The sequence below is a fragment of the Nicotiana tomentosiformis genome, chromosome 8 (genome assembly GCF_000390325.3).
Source record: "Nicotiana tomentosiformis chromosome 8, ASM39032v3, whole genome shotgun sequence".
NCBI classification, from domain to species: domain Eukaryota; kingdom Viridiplantae; phylum Streptophyta; class Magnoliopsida; order Solanales; family Solanaceae; genus Nicotiana; species Nicotiana tomentosiformis.
The window spans coordinates 81,003,567-81,023,139 of NC_090819.1; the positions used below are offsets into that span (position 1 = coordinate 81,003,567).

General features: G+C 36.9%; 1 protein-coding gene and 1 non-coding gene across 3 annotated transcripts; both read left to right on the plus strand.

The window, feature by feature from the left end:
• The first annotated feature begins 2,052 nt into the window (after positions 1-2,052).
• Positions 2,053-14,794, plus strand: LOC104093861 (probable beta-1,4-xylosyltransferase IRX9H). Of its 2 annotated transcripts, none has more exons than XM_009599695.4 (4): positions 2,053-3,794; positions 4,191-4,440; positions 4,644-4,850; positions 14,473-14,794. In XM_009599695.4, exons 1-3 carry the CDS (start codon positions 2,893-2,895, stop codon positions 4,818-4,820), a joined length of 1,329 nt encoding a protein of 442 aa, XP_009597990.1. In that variant the 5' UTR covers positions 2,053-2,892; the 3' UTR covers positions 4,821-4,850; positions 14,473-14,794. The 2 variants fall into 2 exon arrangements, with proteins under 2 accessions (XP_009597990.1, XP_009597989.1); XM_009599694.4 differs by having other exon boundaries at positions 14,478-14,794.
• Positions 14,795-16,076: 1,282 nt separating this feature from the next.
• TRNAS-CGA (transfer RNA serine (anticodon CGA)) lies at positions 16,077-16,158 on the plus strand. Its single transcript has one exon. It is a non-coding gene; the product is annotated as a tRNA-Ser (tRNA).
• Positions 16,159-19,573: the final 3,415 nt, after the last annotated feature.

Consider the following 19,573-nt stretch of genomic DNA (forward strand, 5'->3'; position numbering starts at 1 on the left):
AATGAAAAGAATTAAATGCTAGACATTAGTATTGTTTGCTGGCTATATTGCATGCACCTCTTAGCTGCTACCAATATATTTCCCAATAATTATTATACTATAATTTGAAAAGAAGAAAAACATCAAACATGAACATACATTTTCTTATTATACCATGTGCAAATTGCAATTATCACCCCCTAAATTTAGGAAATAGATACACCCACCCCACCGGAGATTAATTTGGAAATAGATTTAGCAACTATATACACACTGAAAAATAACTAAATACTCTCTCTCCTGTCCATGGTATAGTTGAAGACATGAATACACGTTTATTTTGTGAAGTCAATATTTTGGGTGATAATTTAGTTAACATAATTAGGAAAAGCTTACGAGATGTGTAATTGTTGATTTATAGACTGTAAAATTAGTCTCTTTAATTATTAGTTCATCACGTGCCAGTCATAGAAGAAATCTAAAAATAGGGTAATTTATACAAAATACCCATTGAGCTTAAAATAATTATCCTTCTCTACCCATTTAAAAATTATTTACGATATATACCTATTATCCAGTTAAAACTAATTACCTAACCTAGCTTAGCTTGATTTGGCTTGGTTCGGCTCGATTTGGCTCGGCTCGGCTTGGTTCGACATGACTTGGCTTGGCTAAAAAAAATAGGTAGGGAGAAAACTTTATGGGTAGGGGTGAGTAGGGCTGTGCATAATTTGGTAAATACCGAATTACCATACCGAAATCAAAATTTTTGGTATTTGGTATTTTGATATTTGGTATGGTATTTGGTTTATATTTTTTAAAAGTTGGATATTAGGTATGGTATTTGGTATTTTTTTTTAAAATACCGAAATACCGATACCGTACCGAAATATATATTGGATTAATTTTAAATTTCATGTCATCCTTGCAGCCCGCAATTACTATAGAGCTTAAGGAGAATGTTTCTAGTTCCATATTCTTTAGTTAAAGCCTGTGGCCTGTGCACCACCTATTTTTGTCTATGTGGTTAATGGATGTTACCCGAATGATTTAGGTAAACAACACTTGTGAAAAACTTATTTTGGTCACATTTGAGAAGCTTACTGGTGTCTGGTATATTATGGAGATGCAAGTTAGAGCTTTAGACCAGACATACTTACATGTTGATGAAGTTTGTAAACGCTATTCTAATCTTATGCTCTTGTTTATAGAAGTCCCATATATGATGTATAGTGTTGTTGTATTCATAATATTGATTTTGTTGGTTAGTTATAATTTTAATTTTGCTGGCTAGTTAAGGTGTTATTCTCCCCTAAATATAACGTTCAGAAGTTACTTTAGAACCAAATAAACTGAAATTACCGTACCGAATAAACCGAAATCGAAAGGCAAAAACCGAATTTTATTAGGTATGATATTGGTATAGCATTTTAGGATACCAAATACCGAAAATACCAAACCGAAACGTCAAAATACCGTACCGACCGACGAACACCCATAGGGATGAGTAAATAGTTTGTGGCGAATGGGTATTTGCAAAATATCCCCATCTAATTATTCACTCTCAAAGATTCTTATCACAATGTATAACTTTCGCATGACACTATAAACTAAAACAAATTCTGAAAGTTATTATTCTGACACTAAAACTTTCCCATGACACTATAACATGAGGAATCTATAAGGTGGAGACATTTTCTCTTGTGTGGTCCCTTTTAGTATTCTTATTATTCTTTAGTAGGAACAGTATTTTTTAAAACAAAAATGGAAAGTAGTAAAATATATTGGGCTCATATTGTCACATTATTAATTAATTAACTATACAATTCTTGAGCAGTGCTAGAACATTATTAAAGTAGTAACTTGTTAATTTTGTCTTATAAAAATATTATATCAAAATAATTTTTTTTGAAACAGTAATACCGCTCATGCAATGATTGAAAAATTTGTGAGATGTTTCAACATAAAAAGTCATATTATAAAGTAATGTAATTGAAAAGGAAAAAGAAAAAGAAAAAGAAAAAGAAAAAGAAAAGATAAAAGAGTGCTCGTAAATGCCATTGCTCTGTTTTTTATTTTTACTGTGTCCACGGCAGTCACTCTTTCGCTCAAGATTCAAAACATTGAACACTTTCAGCTCATTTTGTGTTTGACTAATTGCCCCAACAAAGGTTTTTGAAGTTTCTCTTTTCGTCATTGCCCTTAACTAAATTGTCTCAAAAAGAGGTTGTTCCTTTTTCTTGTTCGTTGTGCTCCTATTGAGTTGAATACCGAAAAAAGATCGATGACCCTTTTCTTATTGGAAGAAAATGAAGTAACCGTTTGCAGTTGAACTCAAGATTTGCTCATTTCAAGTTCAAATCTGGCGTTTTCTTGAGGTCAGAATTGACTTTTTCTTTTATGGGTATTGGCCTTTTGTTGACTTCATTCAAGATTCGGTTGATGGTATTGTGCTCTTCTGTTACAATGTTTTGATTCTTGATAGACATGGCTTTTCATTGTTTGAGTATAGATCAATACTTAGAAAAGTTTTGAATGTTGAGCAATTGACAGTGTAAGAAAAGTTTTGAATGTTGAGCAATTGACAGTGTATTGTGATTGACTCTTGTGCTGCTAAAAGAGTCAAATAGTTGGTTGAACTTTGCTTCGAGGTTGATTGAGCTTGTGCTGAATTTGTCATTATTGAGGATATTTTCAGTGTACTTGATGTACTAAGATGGAGTTATTATCTATTCTGGTCTTTATAAGCTTTCCCTCTTTTTAAGCTAATATAGTTTCAGAAATTTTCATTATATTGATAGAGTTGGATAAGGCCTAAGGTATTAGTTTCGTGTGTCAAATTCAGTGGACATCATATTGGTTACTTCTGGCAAGAGTCTCTTTGAAACAATTTAAGGTTGTCTGATTACTATTATGGCTTCTATTAGAAGAACATTGTCCCCAGTGCCTCGTCCTGGTAGTACTATGAATGGAGAAGCATGTCTTGTTGCCTCTCCTTTGTCCAAGTCATCATCATGTACTCATAGCTATACACCAACTGGTACGTTGCTGTCTTCTCTTGGTTCATTGGATTATGCATTGTACAAGGTTCAAACATTTGTACTTGGTTTTTTGTCGCGAAGATCTTCTAGGCCCCTGGAAAGGTCAAAGTTGAAGGGGCTCATTTGGAGGAGAGCTCTTCTTCAATTCTTTTTCTGCTTCGTGCTTGGAGTATTTATTGGCCTCACTCCATTTGTTTCACTAAATTTGTCAACAAATTTTATATCTAAACATCAAGCTTTCTCCTTTGAGGTCGAAGAAAATGCTCGCTCATATGACGTATCTAGAAATGTGACTTCAACCACTGAGGACTTGCCTATCGTGGATAATTCGACATCAGAGCCTAACTTATTACATGTTGAACTGAAAAAAGAAATTTCCAACAATACCTCCTTTAACCAGTCACTTGAACAAGAGTTTATGTTGTCCCGTAACCTTTTGATTATTGTGACACCTACAGAAACTCGGCCATTTCAAGCATACTATCTGAATCGTCTAGCCTATGGATTAAAGTTGGTGCCTTCTCCTTTGCTGTGGATAGTTGTTGAGATGAATTCTCAGTCTGTTGAAACTGCTGATATATTGAGAAGAACTGGAGTTATGTACAGGCATCTTGTGTGCAGCAAGAACATAACTGATGTGAAAGAAAAAAATGTGCACCTAAGGAATGTTGCACTCTCTCACATTGAAACACACCATCTAGATGGTATTGTCTATTTTGCTGATGAGTACAACATATACTCTGCTGATTTATTCGAGCAGATGAGACAGATCAGGTACTCTATTTGTTAAATTTTCTTACTTTTTGCGTGTTAGCGACCTTATTTTACTTTTGTGACATAAAGCCAAGTGGAAGAAAGTTTCCAGTAGGATATATCCTTAGGGAACATTACCTATGCTCAATTTGGTTCATAATTGCTTGTTCTCATTTCGATAATCTCGCATAAGCTGTTATTATTTTGTTTATAGTTATATTGGGAAATTCATGTTTAAATCCTTAACAGGTCAACTGTCATTTGCATCTTGATCACTCTGATCTTGGGTGCCTCTCACTATATCTTTTCTCATTATAAGCATTTGTTTTAAACGCGATGAATCACGCCCTTCTAGGTAATCCGCTGAGTCTGTAATCCTATTTATCAACTTTTTTGATAAAAAATTGTTGTATGCAGCCGGTTCGGGACATGGATTGTGGCAAGACTAGCTGAAAATAATAGGAACGTTATCTTGCAGGGTCCAATCTGTAACGCCTCTCAGGTTATAGGTTGGCACACTGAAGGTAGAGCAAAAAGATTTCAGAGATTCTATGCAGAAATATCGGGATTTGCGTTCAATAGTACGATACTTTGGGATCCTAAGAGGTGGCACCGACCAACGCTAGAACCTATAAGGCAGTCTGATACAGCCATAGCTGGTTCCCAAGTGAGTTTTGTGTTCCTGGATCTTTGATGATTGTTAATAAAAATAGATATTCTGTTAGTGGATACTTCTTCAAGAGCATGGCTAGTGAAAATGTATTTGAAGTTGGAGCACTGTACCCAATCACCCTTGGGAGAAAGGGATATTACAGCTGTTATCTGTGTTACCGTGTGCGAATATGTCAACCCTAATGATTTTATTTGCAGGTGAGCACATTTATCGAACAAGTGGTAGAAGATGAAAGCCAAATGGAATGCTTACCAATGCACTGTTCGAGAATCACGGTTTGGCAATTCAACACAGACACGTTGTACCCATATCCTCATGAGTGGCTTGTGAAGAATTACTCAAGCACCATTACTTCAATTGGATTACAATTTTGACATACAGAGAGATTCTTGAGCATTAACAAGGTGCGTGAATTATGTCTATATATTCCCCATGAAGCTCCTTACTAGCTCTTTTACAGTTTTCTTTGTTTCCAGTTTTAAGTTTATTCATTTATCTGTTGTAACTTCTACCGTATGAGTTGTCCGCTTGTCATGCTAGAAGAAATAACCCCCTTCTTCCATTTCCTCCTTCTCCACTGTCGGTTTTCAATTTGCTGCTATAATTTCAGCGATTTCCATATGTTTATGACGACATCATCATCATCATTATTAAGTATTTTGGGAAATCACATGCTGAGGAGTCTCCAACCTAAGTCACAATTTCCAATTATGAAAACTATGAGAAATAATACACTGGAAAACTATATTATTGATGTACAACAACAACAACAACAACCCAGTATAATCCCACTAGTGGGGTTTGGGGAGGGTAGTGTGTACGCAGACCTTACCCCTACCCTGGGGTAGAGAGGCTGTTTCCGATAGACCCTCGGCGCCCTCCCTCCAAGAACTCCCCACCTTGCTCTTGGGGTGACTCGAACTCACAACCTCTTGGTTGGAAGTGGATGGTGCTCACCACTAGAGCAACCCACTCTTGTCCGAGCTGTTTCCGATATTATTGATGTACATTAACTATAATACAAGAACCCCTATTTTATAAAAATATACAATACCTACGCTATTCCTATTCTATGTAGGACTATGCTTATTTACATAACAACTAATTATCTAACACTCCCCCTCAAACCGGTGTATACAAATCACACGTACCGAGCTTCTTACATATGTAACTAATATGAGGATCAGTGAGAGACTTGGTGAAAATATTTGCAAGCTGATCATTCGACTTCACAAACTTTGTAGTAATATCTCCTAAGAGTATCTTTTCTCTGATGAAGTGACAGTCAATCTCAATGTGTTTAGTTCTCTCATGGAACATCAGATTTTATGCAATATGAAGGGTAGCATTATCGCTAGAGCTGTCAAAACGGGCCAGCCCAAGCCTCATGGGCTTTTAAATTTGGTGGGCTAGGACGGCTCGGCCCGCCACATGAATGGGCCTTAAAATGACCAGCCCAACCCAGCCCTTCAATGTTTTTTTAGAAAAAAGAATTTCTTTAAATCCTTAAATAATTTTTTGTGGCATAGTCGATTAATCATGTAAACAACATCTGTTTGCTTGATATGCGTACAAAAAGCTTGATATGTGACGAGGAATCTCGTAATTGAAATGCAAATTCTCTATATCTCTAGCTCTTCTTTTTTGAAGTTACATGAATATTTTCTTAATGCTTTTCTTTCATTTTCCTCAAATTCAGGGATTGCTTCATTAAGTTTATATGCTGAGGTTTTTTAACTTAGGATTAACATCATTTGCTGATTTCATCATTACAGTCCTTAAATTTTTTAAAATTCCTGAAATTTGCTAGTGGTCAATTTTTGTTTTTTGTGTATTTAAAATTGATATTTTTCTATACTGAAGAGCAGTTTAAATATTAGTAAGATATTAAAGTAATCCAAACTGATCATTGGCCACTTAAAGTAATATTTTCTTTTGAAACAAGATTATTATTGGCCACCTAAAACTTTTCGAGTTCGTTATTAATTAAGCGAAAGAAAAACTAGTTTTGTCATATTACATGCATGTCAAAAATCTAAATTATAGTTGATATGGAAGGGTAAATAAGCAATCTAGGGTTGGGGAATGGGGATTGCATTTAATAGTTTTTTTAGTTTTTACTTTTTTAAATGTTAAATATTTAATAGTTAATTAATTTGAATTTAATTAATTTTTGGCCCACGGGCCGTCCCAGGCCCAGCCTCAGTCAAGCCTCAAGGGCCAGCGGGCTGACTTGGGTCAGGCTTATAAGCCTTAGTTTTAGATGGACTCAAAAAATCCTAGCTCAACCCTACCCAAGTAGCAGGCTGGGTTGGGCTGGCCTCACAGGCCAAGCCCATTTTGACGACTCTAATTATCGCACACAAGTTCCATCCTGCTAATTTCACCAAATTTCAACTCCTTGAGCAATTGTTTGATCCAAACTAGCTCACATGTTGCCATAGCCATTGCTCGATATTCTGCTTTTGTACTAGACCGAGCAACCACATTCCGTTTCTTACTCTTCCAAGGCACCAAATTGCGTCTTTACTAAAACACAATATCCGTACGTAGAACGTCTATCAAAAGATGATCATTCCCAATCAGTATCTGAGTATCTAACGATCTACTCATGGCCTCGATCCTCAAACAATAACCCTATGCCCGGAGCTGATTTTACAGACCAAAAAATGTGGACAATTTCATCCTAATGACTATCACATGGAGAGTTCATTAACTGACTTACAACAGGTCTTGTCACTGTGAGGTAATTTAATTTACCAACCAACCGCCTATATCTTGCAGGATCGCTAAGCGACTCCCTCTGTCCTGGCATAAGTTTAGAATTCAGATCCATCTCAGTGTCAACAGGTCTACAGCCTGTCATTCCTGTCTCCTCAAGAATGTCTAAGGTATACTTCCATTGTGAGATCACAATACTTGAGCTAGACTGAACAACCTCAATACCTAAAAAATACTTTAATCTGCCCAGATCATGAGTTTGAAAGTATTGAAAGAGGTATTGCTTCAATTTAGTAATACCATTGACATTTGAAGCAGAATGCCGATAAAACACAGAGTGATCAGCTTCACTATGAGTCATGCCAATCTCCTGGATAACTGTGTTGAACTTACCCAACCAGGCTCAAGGAGACTGCTTTAGACGATGAAGTAATCGGTGCAAGCGACAGACAAGGCCACGAGACTCCCCGTGAGCAACAATGCTCAAAATCAGGTGGTTGCTCTATGTAAACTTCATCATCAAGGTCACCGTGAAGAAAAACATTCTTAATGTTCAACTGATAGAGAGGCCAATACCGAACATCAGCCATGGATAGATAAAGACGGACTGGTGCTATTTTAGTCATAGGAGAGAAAGTATCATTGTAATCGAGCCCAAATATCTGAGTATATCCTTTGGCAACAAGACGAGCCTTATGTCGATCAACCTGGCCATCCAGACCAACTTTGACTGCATAAACCCAACGACAACTAACAATAGATTTACTTGGAAGAAGAACAAGCTCCCCAGTAACACTCGTATGTAAGCAGACATCTCGTCAATCATAGTATGTCGCCATCCTGGATGAGACAGAGCTTCACCTGTAGACTTAGGGATGAAAATAGAGGACAAAAAAGATATAAAAGTATAAAACTCCTCAATGGTTGGTATGGGTAAGACTTCTGTGGGTGAGGATGTTGGAGGAGCTATAGTAAACTCCTCAAAGGTCGGTATAGGTAAGACCTCAGATATATCAAGGTGGTCGGAAGAGGTAAAGCAAGGTCTAGACTCAAAAAATGTGACGACAACTGACATAAGGTACCTGCGAAGATCAAGTGAGTACAACGATATTCCTTTTGAACACGAGAATAACCAAGGAAAACACACTTGAAAGTACAAGTAACTAACTTATCTTTCCCAGGGGCTAAGTTATGAATGAAACATGTGCTCCCGAAAATAGGAGAGGGAAGAGAGTATAAAGGGTGATTGGGGAAATAATACTGAATGCTGAATCTGAGTTTGGATGGGAGATGAAGGCATCCGATTAATCAAATAACAAGTTGTGAGAACTGTATCGCCGAAAAATGCAACGGAACATGAGACTCAATAAGAAGTGTGCAACCAGTCTTAATGAGATGCCTATTCTTTCTCTGCAGACCCATTATGCTGAGAGGTAATAAGGAGATGTCTGATGAATAATTCCTTGAGAAGTTATAAGCTGCTGAAACTGAGAGGATAAATATTCTAAGGCATTATCACTGCGAAAAGTGCGAATAGAAACACCAAATTGATTTTTGATTTCAACACAACTCTGGAATATAGAAAACAACTCAGAACGATCTTTCATTAAGAAAAGCCAAGTACATCTTGAATAATCATTAAAGAAACTAACAAAATAACGAAATTCCAAGATTGAGCTGACTCTACTAGGACCCCGTATATCAGAATGAACTAAAGAGAAAACATATTTTGCATGACTCTCAACACTACGCGGAAAGGTGGCTCAGGTATGTTCCCAAGCTGACACGACTCAACAATCTAATGTAGGCAAATTAGGCACCATCTTCTGAAGCTTGGAAAAATTCGGATGTCCTAAACGTCTGCGAATTAGGTTTGGAGGATCTGTAACAGGACATGCTCAGGAGGGATTGAGTGAGTTAAGGTAGTAAAGGCCTTGTAATTCACGCCCTGTGCCAATCATTTGTCCCGCACTGTGGTCCCGCATAATAAAAGAATCATCAATAAAATATATACCACAATGGAGGGCACGAGTCAAACAACTAACAAATGCAAGACTAAAAGGACAGCCAGGGACATAAAGATTGAATTTAGAGTGACAGAAGATATGAGATTAGCTTGTCCAACTCCTTTTGCTTTAGTTTGGAATCTATTGGCTAAAGTAACAGTGGAAAGAGACTGTGAATATATAATATCCGACAAAAGTGATTTATTACTAGGTATATGATCAGAAGCGCCTGAGTCCATGACCCACGGTCCAAGAGTACTAGACTTAGAAACACAAGCAAAAGAATTACCAATAACAGAAGTATCAGTCTGAGCAACCGAGGCTACTTGTGGAGATGTCTGCTTACTTGCTCGATACTGAAGGAACTCATTATATTCCCTTTCAGATACAGAAAATCCCTGGTTAGCTGTAGTCTCGGTCCGAGCAACATAAGCATTTTTGGGTGGTCGACTATGTAAAGAATAACACACTGTATAACTGTGTCCAAGTTTATTACAATAAGAACATTTGGGTTGAGATTTTCCAAAACGACCTCCTCCTCGTCTATTCTCCATAGTTTGAGATGCCCGGTTTTTCACTGTCCGGGATGCGAGAACAGAGGAGTCAAGTGTCTGTGATGAGATCATTTGGTGCTGCAACAAGGCGAAATAATTGAGAGAATAATTCATTAACTGTAGGGACAGTCGGACTAGCCAAAATCTGGTCACGTACTGAATGAAGGCCATTAGGAAGTCCAGCTAGTGTAAGAGCTAAAAACATATTCTGTCGTTACTCTTGTTGCTTTTCAATACTAGCAGAAACTGTTATCAACTTCTCAAATTCCTCCATGATTGCATGTACTTGTTCCACGTAAGTAGACATAACCAATTCCTATTTGTCAAGTTTGTCATTCGCGCTATCACATCATAGAAATGAGATATGTCATTAGTATATAAAGTGTGAGCCTTTTCCCAAACTAAATGACACGTCTGGAGTGAACAAAACAAGGGCATCAGCTTGAGATCAATAGATCGCCACAAGATACTATGCAATTGAGCATCTATCTTTTCCCAAAGTGCTTTGGCATTTTCATCTCCATCACTAACCTTTTTTTGGTTAAGTGTAGTCCTACATACAATAGGAGTAGCGTATATATTATGTATTGTTATAAATAGGGGTACTTGTATTATAGTTAATGTACATCAATAATATAGTTTTCCCGTGTATTATTTCTCACATGGTATCAAAGCTCAGACAGTCGTCGTGCATCAATTTCCGGCGACTTTCTAGGGCAAATTTACGTCAAATCAATTTCTGTCTGTATTGTTCGAAAACCAACATCACCACAAGGTCCCCCAACTCCCGGCGACCAAACCCCAAAAAAATCTCCGGCATCAGAGGTGTCACGCGCCAATCAAAGTAAGTTTTTTCCCGGCGAGATCTGGTCCCCGCACCGGCGCGTGGGACCTTTTCCGGCCATTTTTTGGCCAACCTTCTTCAGGAAAGCTTGTTCACAAGGCAATTCCCACCCTAACCATCCAGGTTACACCTAATTCCGATAACCTTTTCTTTTTTGGCGACTTGTTGCAAGTTCCGACGACTGTTTCTAGTTTCCAGCGGCTACAATGTCCTTTTTCTGCTGCTTCTTGACTGTTTCTGTGACCTCTTAATTATTTGGTCTAACAATGTCTTTGGGAGTCGATATATTTGGTTCTAAAAACAAGGGTTCCGGAAATTCAAGCTTCATGATTACTTCGGAGCCCTTAATGGGAAGATCAAACTATTTAACTTGTGTTTCCTCTGTTGAATTGTGGTGCAAGGGTGTTCAAGATCTAAACAGAAACTAAAGTTATTGACTTTCTCTATACCACTCTACTAATATCAATTTACATTCTCCGTAATTCTGAGTTTTTTTTTTCTTTCCTCTAATATGGTATACACAACAAGAATTTTAGCAACATAAAATAGCTTATATCAAACCCTTGCTTATTTGCTACCTAACTTATCCTACGAAGCAGCTTGGATCCAAATTGCTGCTTCTTTGCTACCAAATTACCCTAAGATCTTCCACCCACCAAGAGTAGGGATGGCAATGAGGGGAAAGGCAGTACCTAGCACCACTCGAGAGGATCTGGGATGGCGATGGAGGAACAATATGTGGGCACGATAAGAGGAATGGGGGAGGGACGGGAATGGGAGAGGGGTGGGGGGAGGATGAGGACCAGTGGCGGGGCCAGTAATTTTACTAAGAGGTGTCAAGATATAAAGAAGTATACACTCGAAGAAACTAAGGAGATTCAATATATAGTCTATACACGTAAAAAGATAAATTTGGCCTAGCTACACAGTGTGACTTTTCGACGAAGGGGTGTCAATTGACTCACCTCATCCGGTGGCTTCGCCACCGGATGAGGTGAGTTGCATTTGGGGTGCCAGGTGGGGCTGTGTCACATGATCTTTCGGTAGTTGGACGATAAATTAAAATTAAATGCAAATCAAAAACTTGATTCGAATCTTGAGAAACAAATCAAAAACTCATATTTGGATCTTGACCGCTTCGTGAGTAATGTTAGACAACAATTAGTAACAAGCACTAATCACTAAGAATACCAAGAAGAAACTAAAAGGTATCAAAGAAGAAGTTATCTTACTACCTTGATCTACAAACTAGTTAGGTTGAAACATAAATCTCAAAACAAGAAGCATCAAATGTTCAAAAGAACTCTCAAGTAATAATATTCATCAAAAGTGAAGTTACAATCATGAAGAAAGCACCCCTTTACATAGGAACATATAAGAGGGTTGCTACCAACCCTATGATATTACATAGGTGCATAGATGGCTGCAACACATTGCTATTCAACAAGCCTTAAAGGCGGGGTCAACATAGAATGGAATAAGTCTGAAGGCAATTTGTAGAAACTAAGTTAAAACACTAGTTTGGACCGCTTGACTTGCTCCATTTTTGGGTTGACTTGGTCCCCAACCCACCTCCTCTTGGACGTCAATTTGGGCCATCAATTAGTTGTAAGACTTGGCCAAAAGATCTTCCTTGGGCTCGAGCTCTTCTTCCACCATAATATACTTTTTAACTGCTAATTGAAGCCTAATAAGCTTGTCTTGAAATTCCTTTGTCTCCATTGGAGTTAAGATTTCAGGGATGCTATCACTTACCTTCCTCAAAGACCAAGAATTGTACAATGGGAAAGTCTTCCAAAAGTTTGTGAGTCGCTTCTTCAATTTCTGTCCATTCGAGTACTTGCCTCCTTTAGTATTGACAGATATGGCCATTGCACCACAAAAACATTTAAGGACAGGGTTTAGCAGAGAACTCAGTGTAGTCTTCACATAGAAAAAGTTTACTGTACACTTTAAATCCTCATTTTTTGATAAATTTTCCTCCATCAAGCATGCTTCATATACAACCAACCAGCCGCAACAAGCTGCTCTAGGGAAGCTTTTGTTCTCCAGATTGCTTTCAAGGGCCAATTCTCTTGTGCATCAGCTGGAAACTTCAGCAATTGGTAGCATAGTTTTACAGTGAATTGCCATTCTTGTCTCCTTTCCAGACTAGAGAATCTGGTTTATCTGGCTGAGTTTGTATGCCTGCTAGTATGAATAGTAATTGTGCTAAGTTTTCTATTTCACAGTCAAAAAGTTCCTCCTAAGCCCTAAATTGAATCTTTCACTATTCCAGTATTCTGCAATAGTGCCTCTTGGTTACAACTATGCCCAAAACTCAGGGAAGGCCTCTCTTAAGGGATTTGATCAAACCATGGGTCAATCCACGTTCTGGTTTTGTCCATCACGTACTACAATCTGTGTTAATTTTTGAAATTCACCCAAGCGGCTGTTAATTCTCTTCGAGAGAGATACACCATATGCCCGAGCTGTTTGTTTAGTGCACCATGGCCCATCCAAACCATACTTTTGTGATGATAACTTTCTTCCACATTGCATCCTGAACTCTCTAATTCCCAGACCTCCCCACTTTTAAGGGTGTGTAACCCAGCTCCACCTTACCAAGTATATTCCAGTTGTTTCACTTCCTTTTGAGGTGTTGAATGTTATGACATGGAATCCCATCCACTAAACTATTTTTTAGGGTGATTCTATTCCCCAAAGAAAGATATCGCCTTTCCCATAAAGCAAGCCTGTTTTCACGTTTTCCACCACATTCTGTCACAGATCAGCATGTCTATGTGACCATGTTTAGCTCCGGCGCGAAGGCCCAAGTACATAGAAGGAAAATTTCCATTTTACGTCCCTATATAGCTGCTAATGACTTCATGTTCCCATTTCTAACAGAAAAGAGTTCACTTTTTCCCAAATTGACATGTAACCCAGAAACAGCTTTCAATATGTTCCCTCTCAAGTATCTTGGTTGTGATTCCTCTGAACCAGAGTACCAGGATATCGCCTGCATATAGGATGTGGAATACCAATCATGTTTTGTGTTTCCCTACCAGTGAAATTTCCTTGATCAATTTCCTTTTTTACTGCCTGCTAATCATTTTACTGAGGACTTGCACAAGTAACACAAAGAGGAAAGGGGACCAGGGGTCCCTTGCTTCAACCTTTTTTGTGGCTGGAAGTAGTCTATTGGGGTGCCATTGATTAGGATCAACTACCTGGCTGTCTCGTCAAGTTGCATGCTTCCTAATATTGATTCCATTTATTCGAAATCCCATAGTTCTCATCAAATCTAGCAAAGAGGCCCAGTTAGCACGGTCATATGCTTTCTCCAGGTCTAGTTAGCAAACGACACCTTTTACCCTTTGCTTTTTCCTTGCATCCAAACATTTGTTGGCCACTATGCGCATCCACAATTTGCCTCCCCTCTACAAATGCATTTTGAGATTCAGGGATCAGTTTCCTAGTCGCCACGTGCAATGTTTTTGTATATGCTACCCAAATGACTGAAAGATTGAATGTCTTTTAACTCTAAAAGTGTTTGGAGCTCACACTAAAACTGCTATTCTTAGAACAAAAATATTGTATGAACTCTTCGTGGAGAAAAACTAATATCATACAAAGAGAAATATGCTTGCTAAGACCTCAACTGTTCATATACACAAGAAATAGAAAGCCTTCTGGATTGTGCACCATCAAATTTTATACAATGATCTTTGGTAACATCAAGGCAGAAGGTATTGGGAGAGTGACCTCATCTTGAATGGTGCCGTAGAGGATAAATATATAAGCGATCAGGAGAACAATAGCATCTAAATTCATTGCTGCATTCTTATTTGACTCTGAAATTTGGAGAAAGACTTCCCTTGACTTTTCATGATGGTGTTATTCCCGTTTTTTTTTCTAGTGCAGGGAATCTGCTGCAAATATTTATCGGACCAACCACCGGAATGCTATCAGTTAACTACACGCTATAGCATCTAGAGAGACGAAGGAAACCAGTTCTCTGCCCCTTCCTGCCTCCCCCGACCCTCCTCTTCCCTTTTCCTGTTCTGCTGCTATATCAGTAGATATTAATTTGTACAGTTGCATAGCGGTGTAAGCAGAAAAATTGTGGCCATGTTGGAAATTATTTACAACTGATAGGTGAGTTTCAAGTTCCCAGTCAATTCTATCAACCGAAGTTTTTGTAATCCAAGTTGATGCTGCAAAGGAGTTTTGTTCTTGAACTGGCTGCATTTCAGTAAGACTTGTGCATATTTTAAAGTGCTAGTTCTCCGCTAACATCTCAAATTGTTTGACATTATCTCATTTTTATACAATTCTTTCACAGATACCAAATTTCAAATTCAATGTTCTTCAACTTTCAATCTTTGATCTGATTTTTCTTTATCAAGCTAATTTTTAAACCATTACTTTAATATCTTCTTCTAGTAATAACTAATATAATTTATAAATCATTAAAACTGTGTCTAGTCCATTTTTTTTTTACATATAAGATGGAATGCATGGAGTATTTATCTTTTCGATTCTTCTTCTGTGTAGTGGAATGCATTTATAAAAATCCAACTGCAGCCCAGGACTAAATGTGGAGTAGCAAAATCATAAAGCGAATTTCTTTTATTGTTTTCTTTAACAATTTTAGTATGCATTCAATTATTTATAGTATATTTTTAAATGGGCCTACTGGCTATCTTTTTTTCATGGAATAATTTTGTTTTTTTTAAAACAAGGGTGAATTAGGATACACCAGGTATAAGGAGACAAGCCTACTAGTTTCAATAAAAAAAAATGAAAAAGCAAGCCTATTATCTTATTATTATATTTCAGTCGATTTTTCCCGAAAACATCGGACCTTCACAGAAGATTTCAGATTTAGATGATTATGACTTTCACAAATAAAACCTTTTTCAGTAAAAGTTATTTTGTAAGAAAACTATTCATTAAAGATTCAAATTAAGCTGGTTTCTAACCGGGACCATACAACTATAGGATTCAACTGAACCCAGTACTTTTGACGCGGAACATAAATTTATGTATAAAAATTCACTAAAATTACAATAAATAATAGATATGAATCCGTAAATTTAAATGCTGAACCCATAGAACTAAAATCCTAGATCCGCCTCTGGTTGCTATTATTGTTCGCGGAGTTTCAGTTGCTAATACTGTTTCTCCGAGGAAATCAATTCTCGATTTAGAGACAATCATTTCACTATTATTCCATTTCTCTTAATTATTTCACAAAAAAGGTGTGAACACATGATTTGAATAAATAGAGAATTCCTGAGTTACTCCCCCTCCCCCCCCCCCCCAAAAAAAAGTTACACTAGCAAATTCTTTGTTCTCATGAAAGTAAAAGAATGATTGAATTATTTTTTCCTTTTGGTTTCTCACCCGATATTTGGTATCCTCTGAATAATAAAGGCGGCTGATGATATTTTTTAGGCGACTTACCCATTGTTAAGAATACAATAATATAGTGATGATGAGGAAAAAAATAAAGAAAGCGTCGATATGTCCGAGTGGTTAAGGAGACAGACTCGAAATCTGTTGGGCTTTGCCTGCGCAGGTTCGAATCCTGCTGTCGACGCTAAGTATTTTTTATTTTCAACTTTATGTTTTATGCTTTTTGTCTGAAAACTTACATTATTGTCTTTACTAGTATTACTTTTCTTTTTCGACTGAATAAATCTTCGAGGATAGACCCAAAAAAACTAAAAAAGAACTTCGAGGGTTATGATGCCTATCTTAACATTAATGCCGAAGACTGACAACAGAAGAGCTATAATTAAAAATTACTCGCTTCTCAAACTTTATTTTTGTCATAAATCTTAGCCACTCTTAGTCCTTTACAAAAAGAAATAAAAAGTTTAAATCAATTTCACAAATTAATTTGAAACTGCTAATTGTTTTTTTCAACTTTCTGTTTTATTCTTGTATTGTCTTTACTAGTAGTACTTTTGTATGGGGTAAAATTGGTTTACAACTGATGGTCGAATGATAACATAACACGTGGAATCAAAGATAGACAAAGGGCAAGTCAGAAAACAACCAATACATGATACAACGAATGTAATCGATACAGGATAAATCTCGAAGGGAGTGCAATCGGTGGTAGAAGTCTAAAGGTCTATCATCGGATAACATTCAATGGGAGAATATTCATTAATAATAAATAAACGATCGTTGCAGAGAATATTTGCATTGAAGGTCAACCGTTACATGCAAATCAATGACTCTTTTATTACCATTTAAGAGGGGTTTGATCCTAGAATCTTATTTCCCTAGGTAGAGCTATAAATAGCAGGCTCATTAGCAGAGGTGGAGTCAAGATTTTAAGTGTATGAGTTCAGAATTTTAAGACATGACCGCGACCTCAAGCTAATATACACAATTATAACACTAAGAAACGAGTACTAATATTTAATATATATTTAAAAAGTAACGGCCACTTAACACAATATATGACTATAAACATTATCGTTATAATTGCACTTGACGGCTCGTCATGTTTTGAAAAATAAAAAGTGATGCATCATTAGGTAGGTCTTTAAGTTTCAACATTTTCTTCTTTGTATAAAAAATAAACAATCATTCAAAAAGTTATCATCAATGCAAAACTTTATAAAATTAAAAGTTCTTTCTACCATTGCAGTAGCCAAAGAAAATATCAAATTTAAGCAAATTAACAAGTCTCCATATCTCGTGAATAATTGTTCTAAAAGTTTACTGAATAATGAATACTAGATGCATAGAAAAGTTTTTGTACTTTCCTTTTTTCTTTTTGCTAATATATGAAAAAGATTATCAGATGATGCAAAGTTCCCTCACCGGCTTAATGTCCACATCCTTTTCTAGCCTAAGCAAATATTGCTATAAAATATAATTTTATTTTATTTTTAAAAAGTTATTTTGTAGTCAACCATTACAAATTGAATATCTCACTTTAATTTGATTTTGCACAATAAAATAAATATAAATAAAAGAGGTGAAGAATTTAAATCGCTTATTGTTTGTCAATAAAATTTTTGAAGCCATATAAATATTATAAAAATTTATAAGTAATGGAAAAGAACAAAATATATGATCCACCCTCCAATTAATACACAAATCATATTCACGTGGCAAAGCTGAGAAAAATTAAGAGAGGGGTCTAAGATTTTAGGGGATGCATACAAATACAAATATAAAAAGTCGAAATGAAAAATCAGCCTTTGGAATCAAAAATTTTAAAATCAAGTAACATTTACTTAAAAAATCAAAAGATAAAAGAAAGGCAAGCAAATAAAAGAAGATGGAATAGCAGGGATGAACCTTGAAGAAAAATATGACTAGTTGGTACATTTGATTTTGATTTTAAGTAATGACAAAAACTTTAAAACCTTAACTCTTTCCCTCACTTTTCTTTTGATTTTGATTGGGGAACAACTCTTTCAAAGAAGTGAAGGACAACTGGGGTTGTTTTGGAGCTTTTGTCATTTTCTTTTTCGCCTCAGTAATAAGTTTGTGGGTTTTTTCAAAAGAAGGAAAAGGAAGCGTAGTTAAAATGAGTTAAAATTGCACTGCTTCTGGGCAGTATAGAACCCGCGTGGTCCGTATGGGTTGCCTCCGAACCCAAAACTCTATCCACTGAACCCAAAGCTTTTTTATTACTGGGTTCGTCGTTGTATATTTATATTCTTTTAATAAATTTTTCAATACAAATACAGAATTCGAGAAAAAGTCACTAGGTTCGTCCGAACCCACATTTACTATTGTAGCTTCGCCCCTGCTCATAAGCCATTGTAAAGACATGAACCATTTTATACAAAAAAGGTTATACTTTAATATTTTGCTATGAAATTAACATCTTTATTTCATTTTATTATTATTCCCATTTGTGCTCTCGGAGACGTGGAGTTCGTATCTAAGCTCATTATCATCTTCAATTTCAATCGTTAAATCTCAATTTTAATCTTATCTATTTATTATTTTTGGATCAAATCAATTCATTTGTCTATTAACCATGTAACAAATTCAACTGTATCGTTTTGCGGGTAAATAGTTTGGCGCCCACCGTAAAGCATAGACAACTGCACAATTGCTTTGATTCATTCGTTTATTACTAACCTTTTTTGATTCTTTCCTTAGTAAGAACCAGATATGGCAGATAATGATGTCAACATCACACAAAACGTTAAGGAACGCGAAGATTTGCCTCAACATGATGACTCAATCAACGACACCCGTAATGAAGGTGAAAAAACAACTCCGGTTCGTAAAGGATAGTACCCTCGGCATGTGCGGGAACCAACTCCCGATGATGCGGAGGAGGAACATGTTGTGGAAACGGTAAAAATCTTGAGAGAATAGTAGAAAGCGATCATGAAACACCTTTCAAGGCAGGATCGGGAGATAACGAAGTTAAAGCAAGCAGTCAGGCGTCTCTAATAACACGAACAGAAGGGTCCTAATTCCTCCCAGTGTTCCTGCAAAGCAAACGACTCAGAGGGTTGATAACAATACCCCAAGGGGTGAAGTCGGTTTCGACGAAGTCGTAGGGACCGATAGCGGATTAGGGAATAACAACGGGAATGATCCCTTCAAAACTGAGCTCATGAGGTTATTGAGGGAAATGAACAAACGAATGGATCGAAATGCGAAGGAGTTTCACGCTTGGATGGATCAGATTCCGGGCGCAGCGCCAATATCAAAAGGCCCAGATTCAAAGAAATACACACAATTGCCGTTTAAGACGAGCGCAACACCAGAGTTAATTCCAAATATGTTCAAGATGCCGGACATATCAAAATACGATGGGACTTCGGATCCGCAGGAGCACATCACAACCTACACCACGGCTGTAAAATGGAACGATTTGGCTTAAAATGAGATCGAGTTGGACTTGCTGAAGAAGTTTGGTAAAACTCTCACAAAAGGGGCCCTGACATGGTAATCTCTCTTACCCGACCATTCAATTGAATCTTTTGATATGCTTGTAGACTCGTTCATTAAGGCCCATGCCG

Coding starts and splice junctions, on each gene's coding strand:
- LOC104093861 (XM_009599695.4), top strand. CDS start 2,893: ATGGCTTCTATTAGAAGAACATTGTCCCCAGTGCCTCGTCCTGGTAGT. Junction 3,795..4,190: donor GAGCAGATGAGACAGATCAG/GTACTCTATTTG, acceptor TGTTGTATGCAG/CCGGTTCGGGACATGGATTG. Junction 4,441..4,643: donor CAGCCATAGCTGGTTCCCAA/GTGAGTTTTGTG, acceptor TTTTATTTGCAG/GTGAGCACATTTATCGAACA.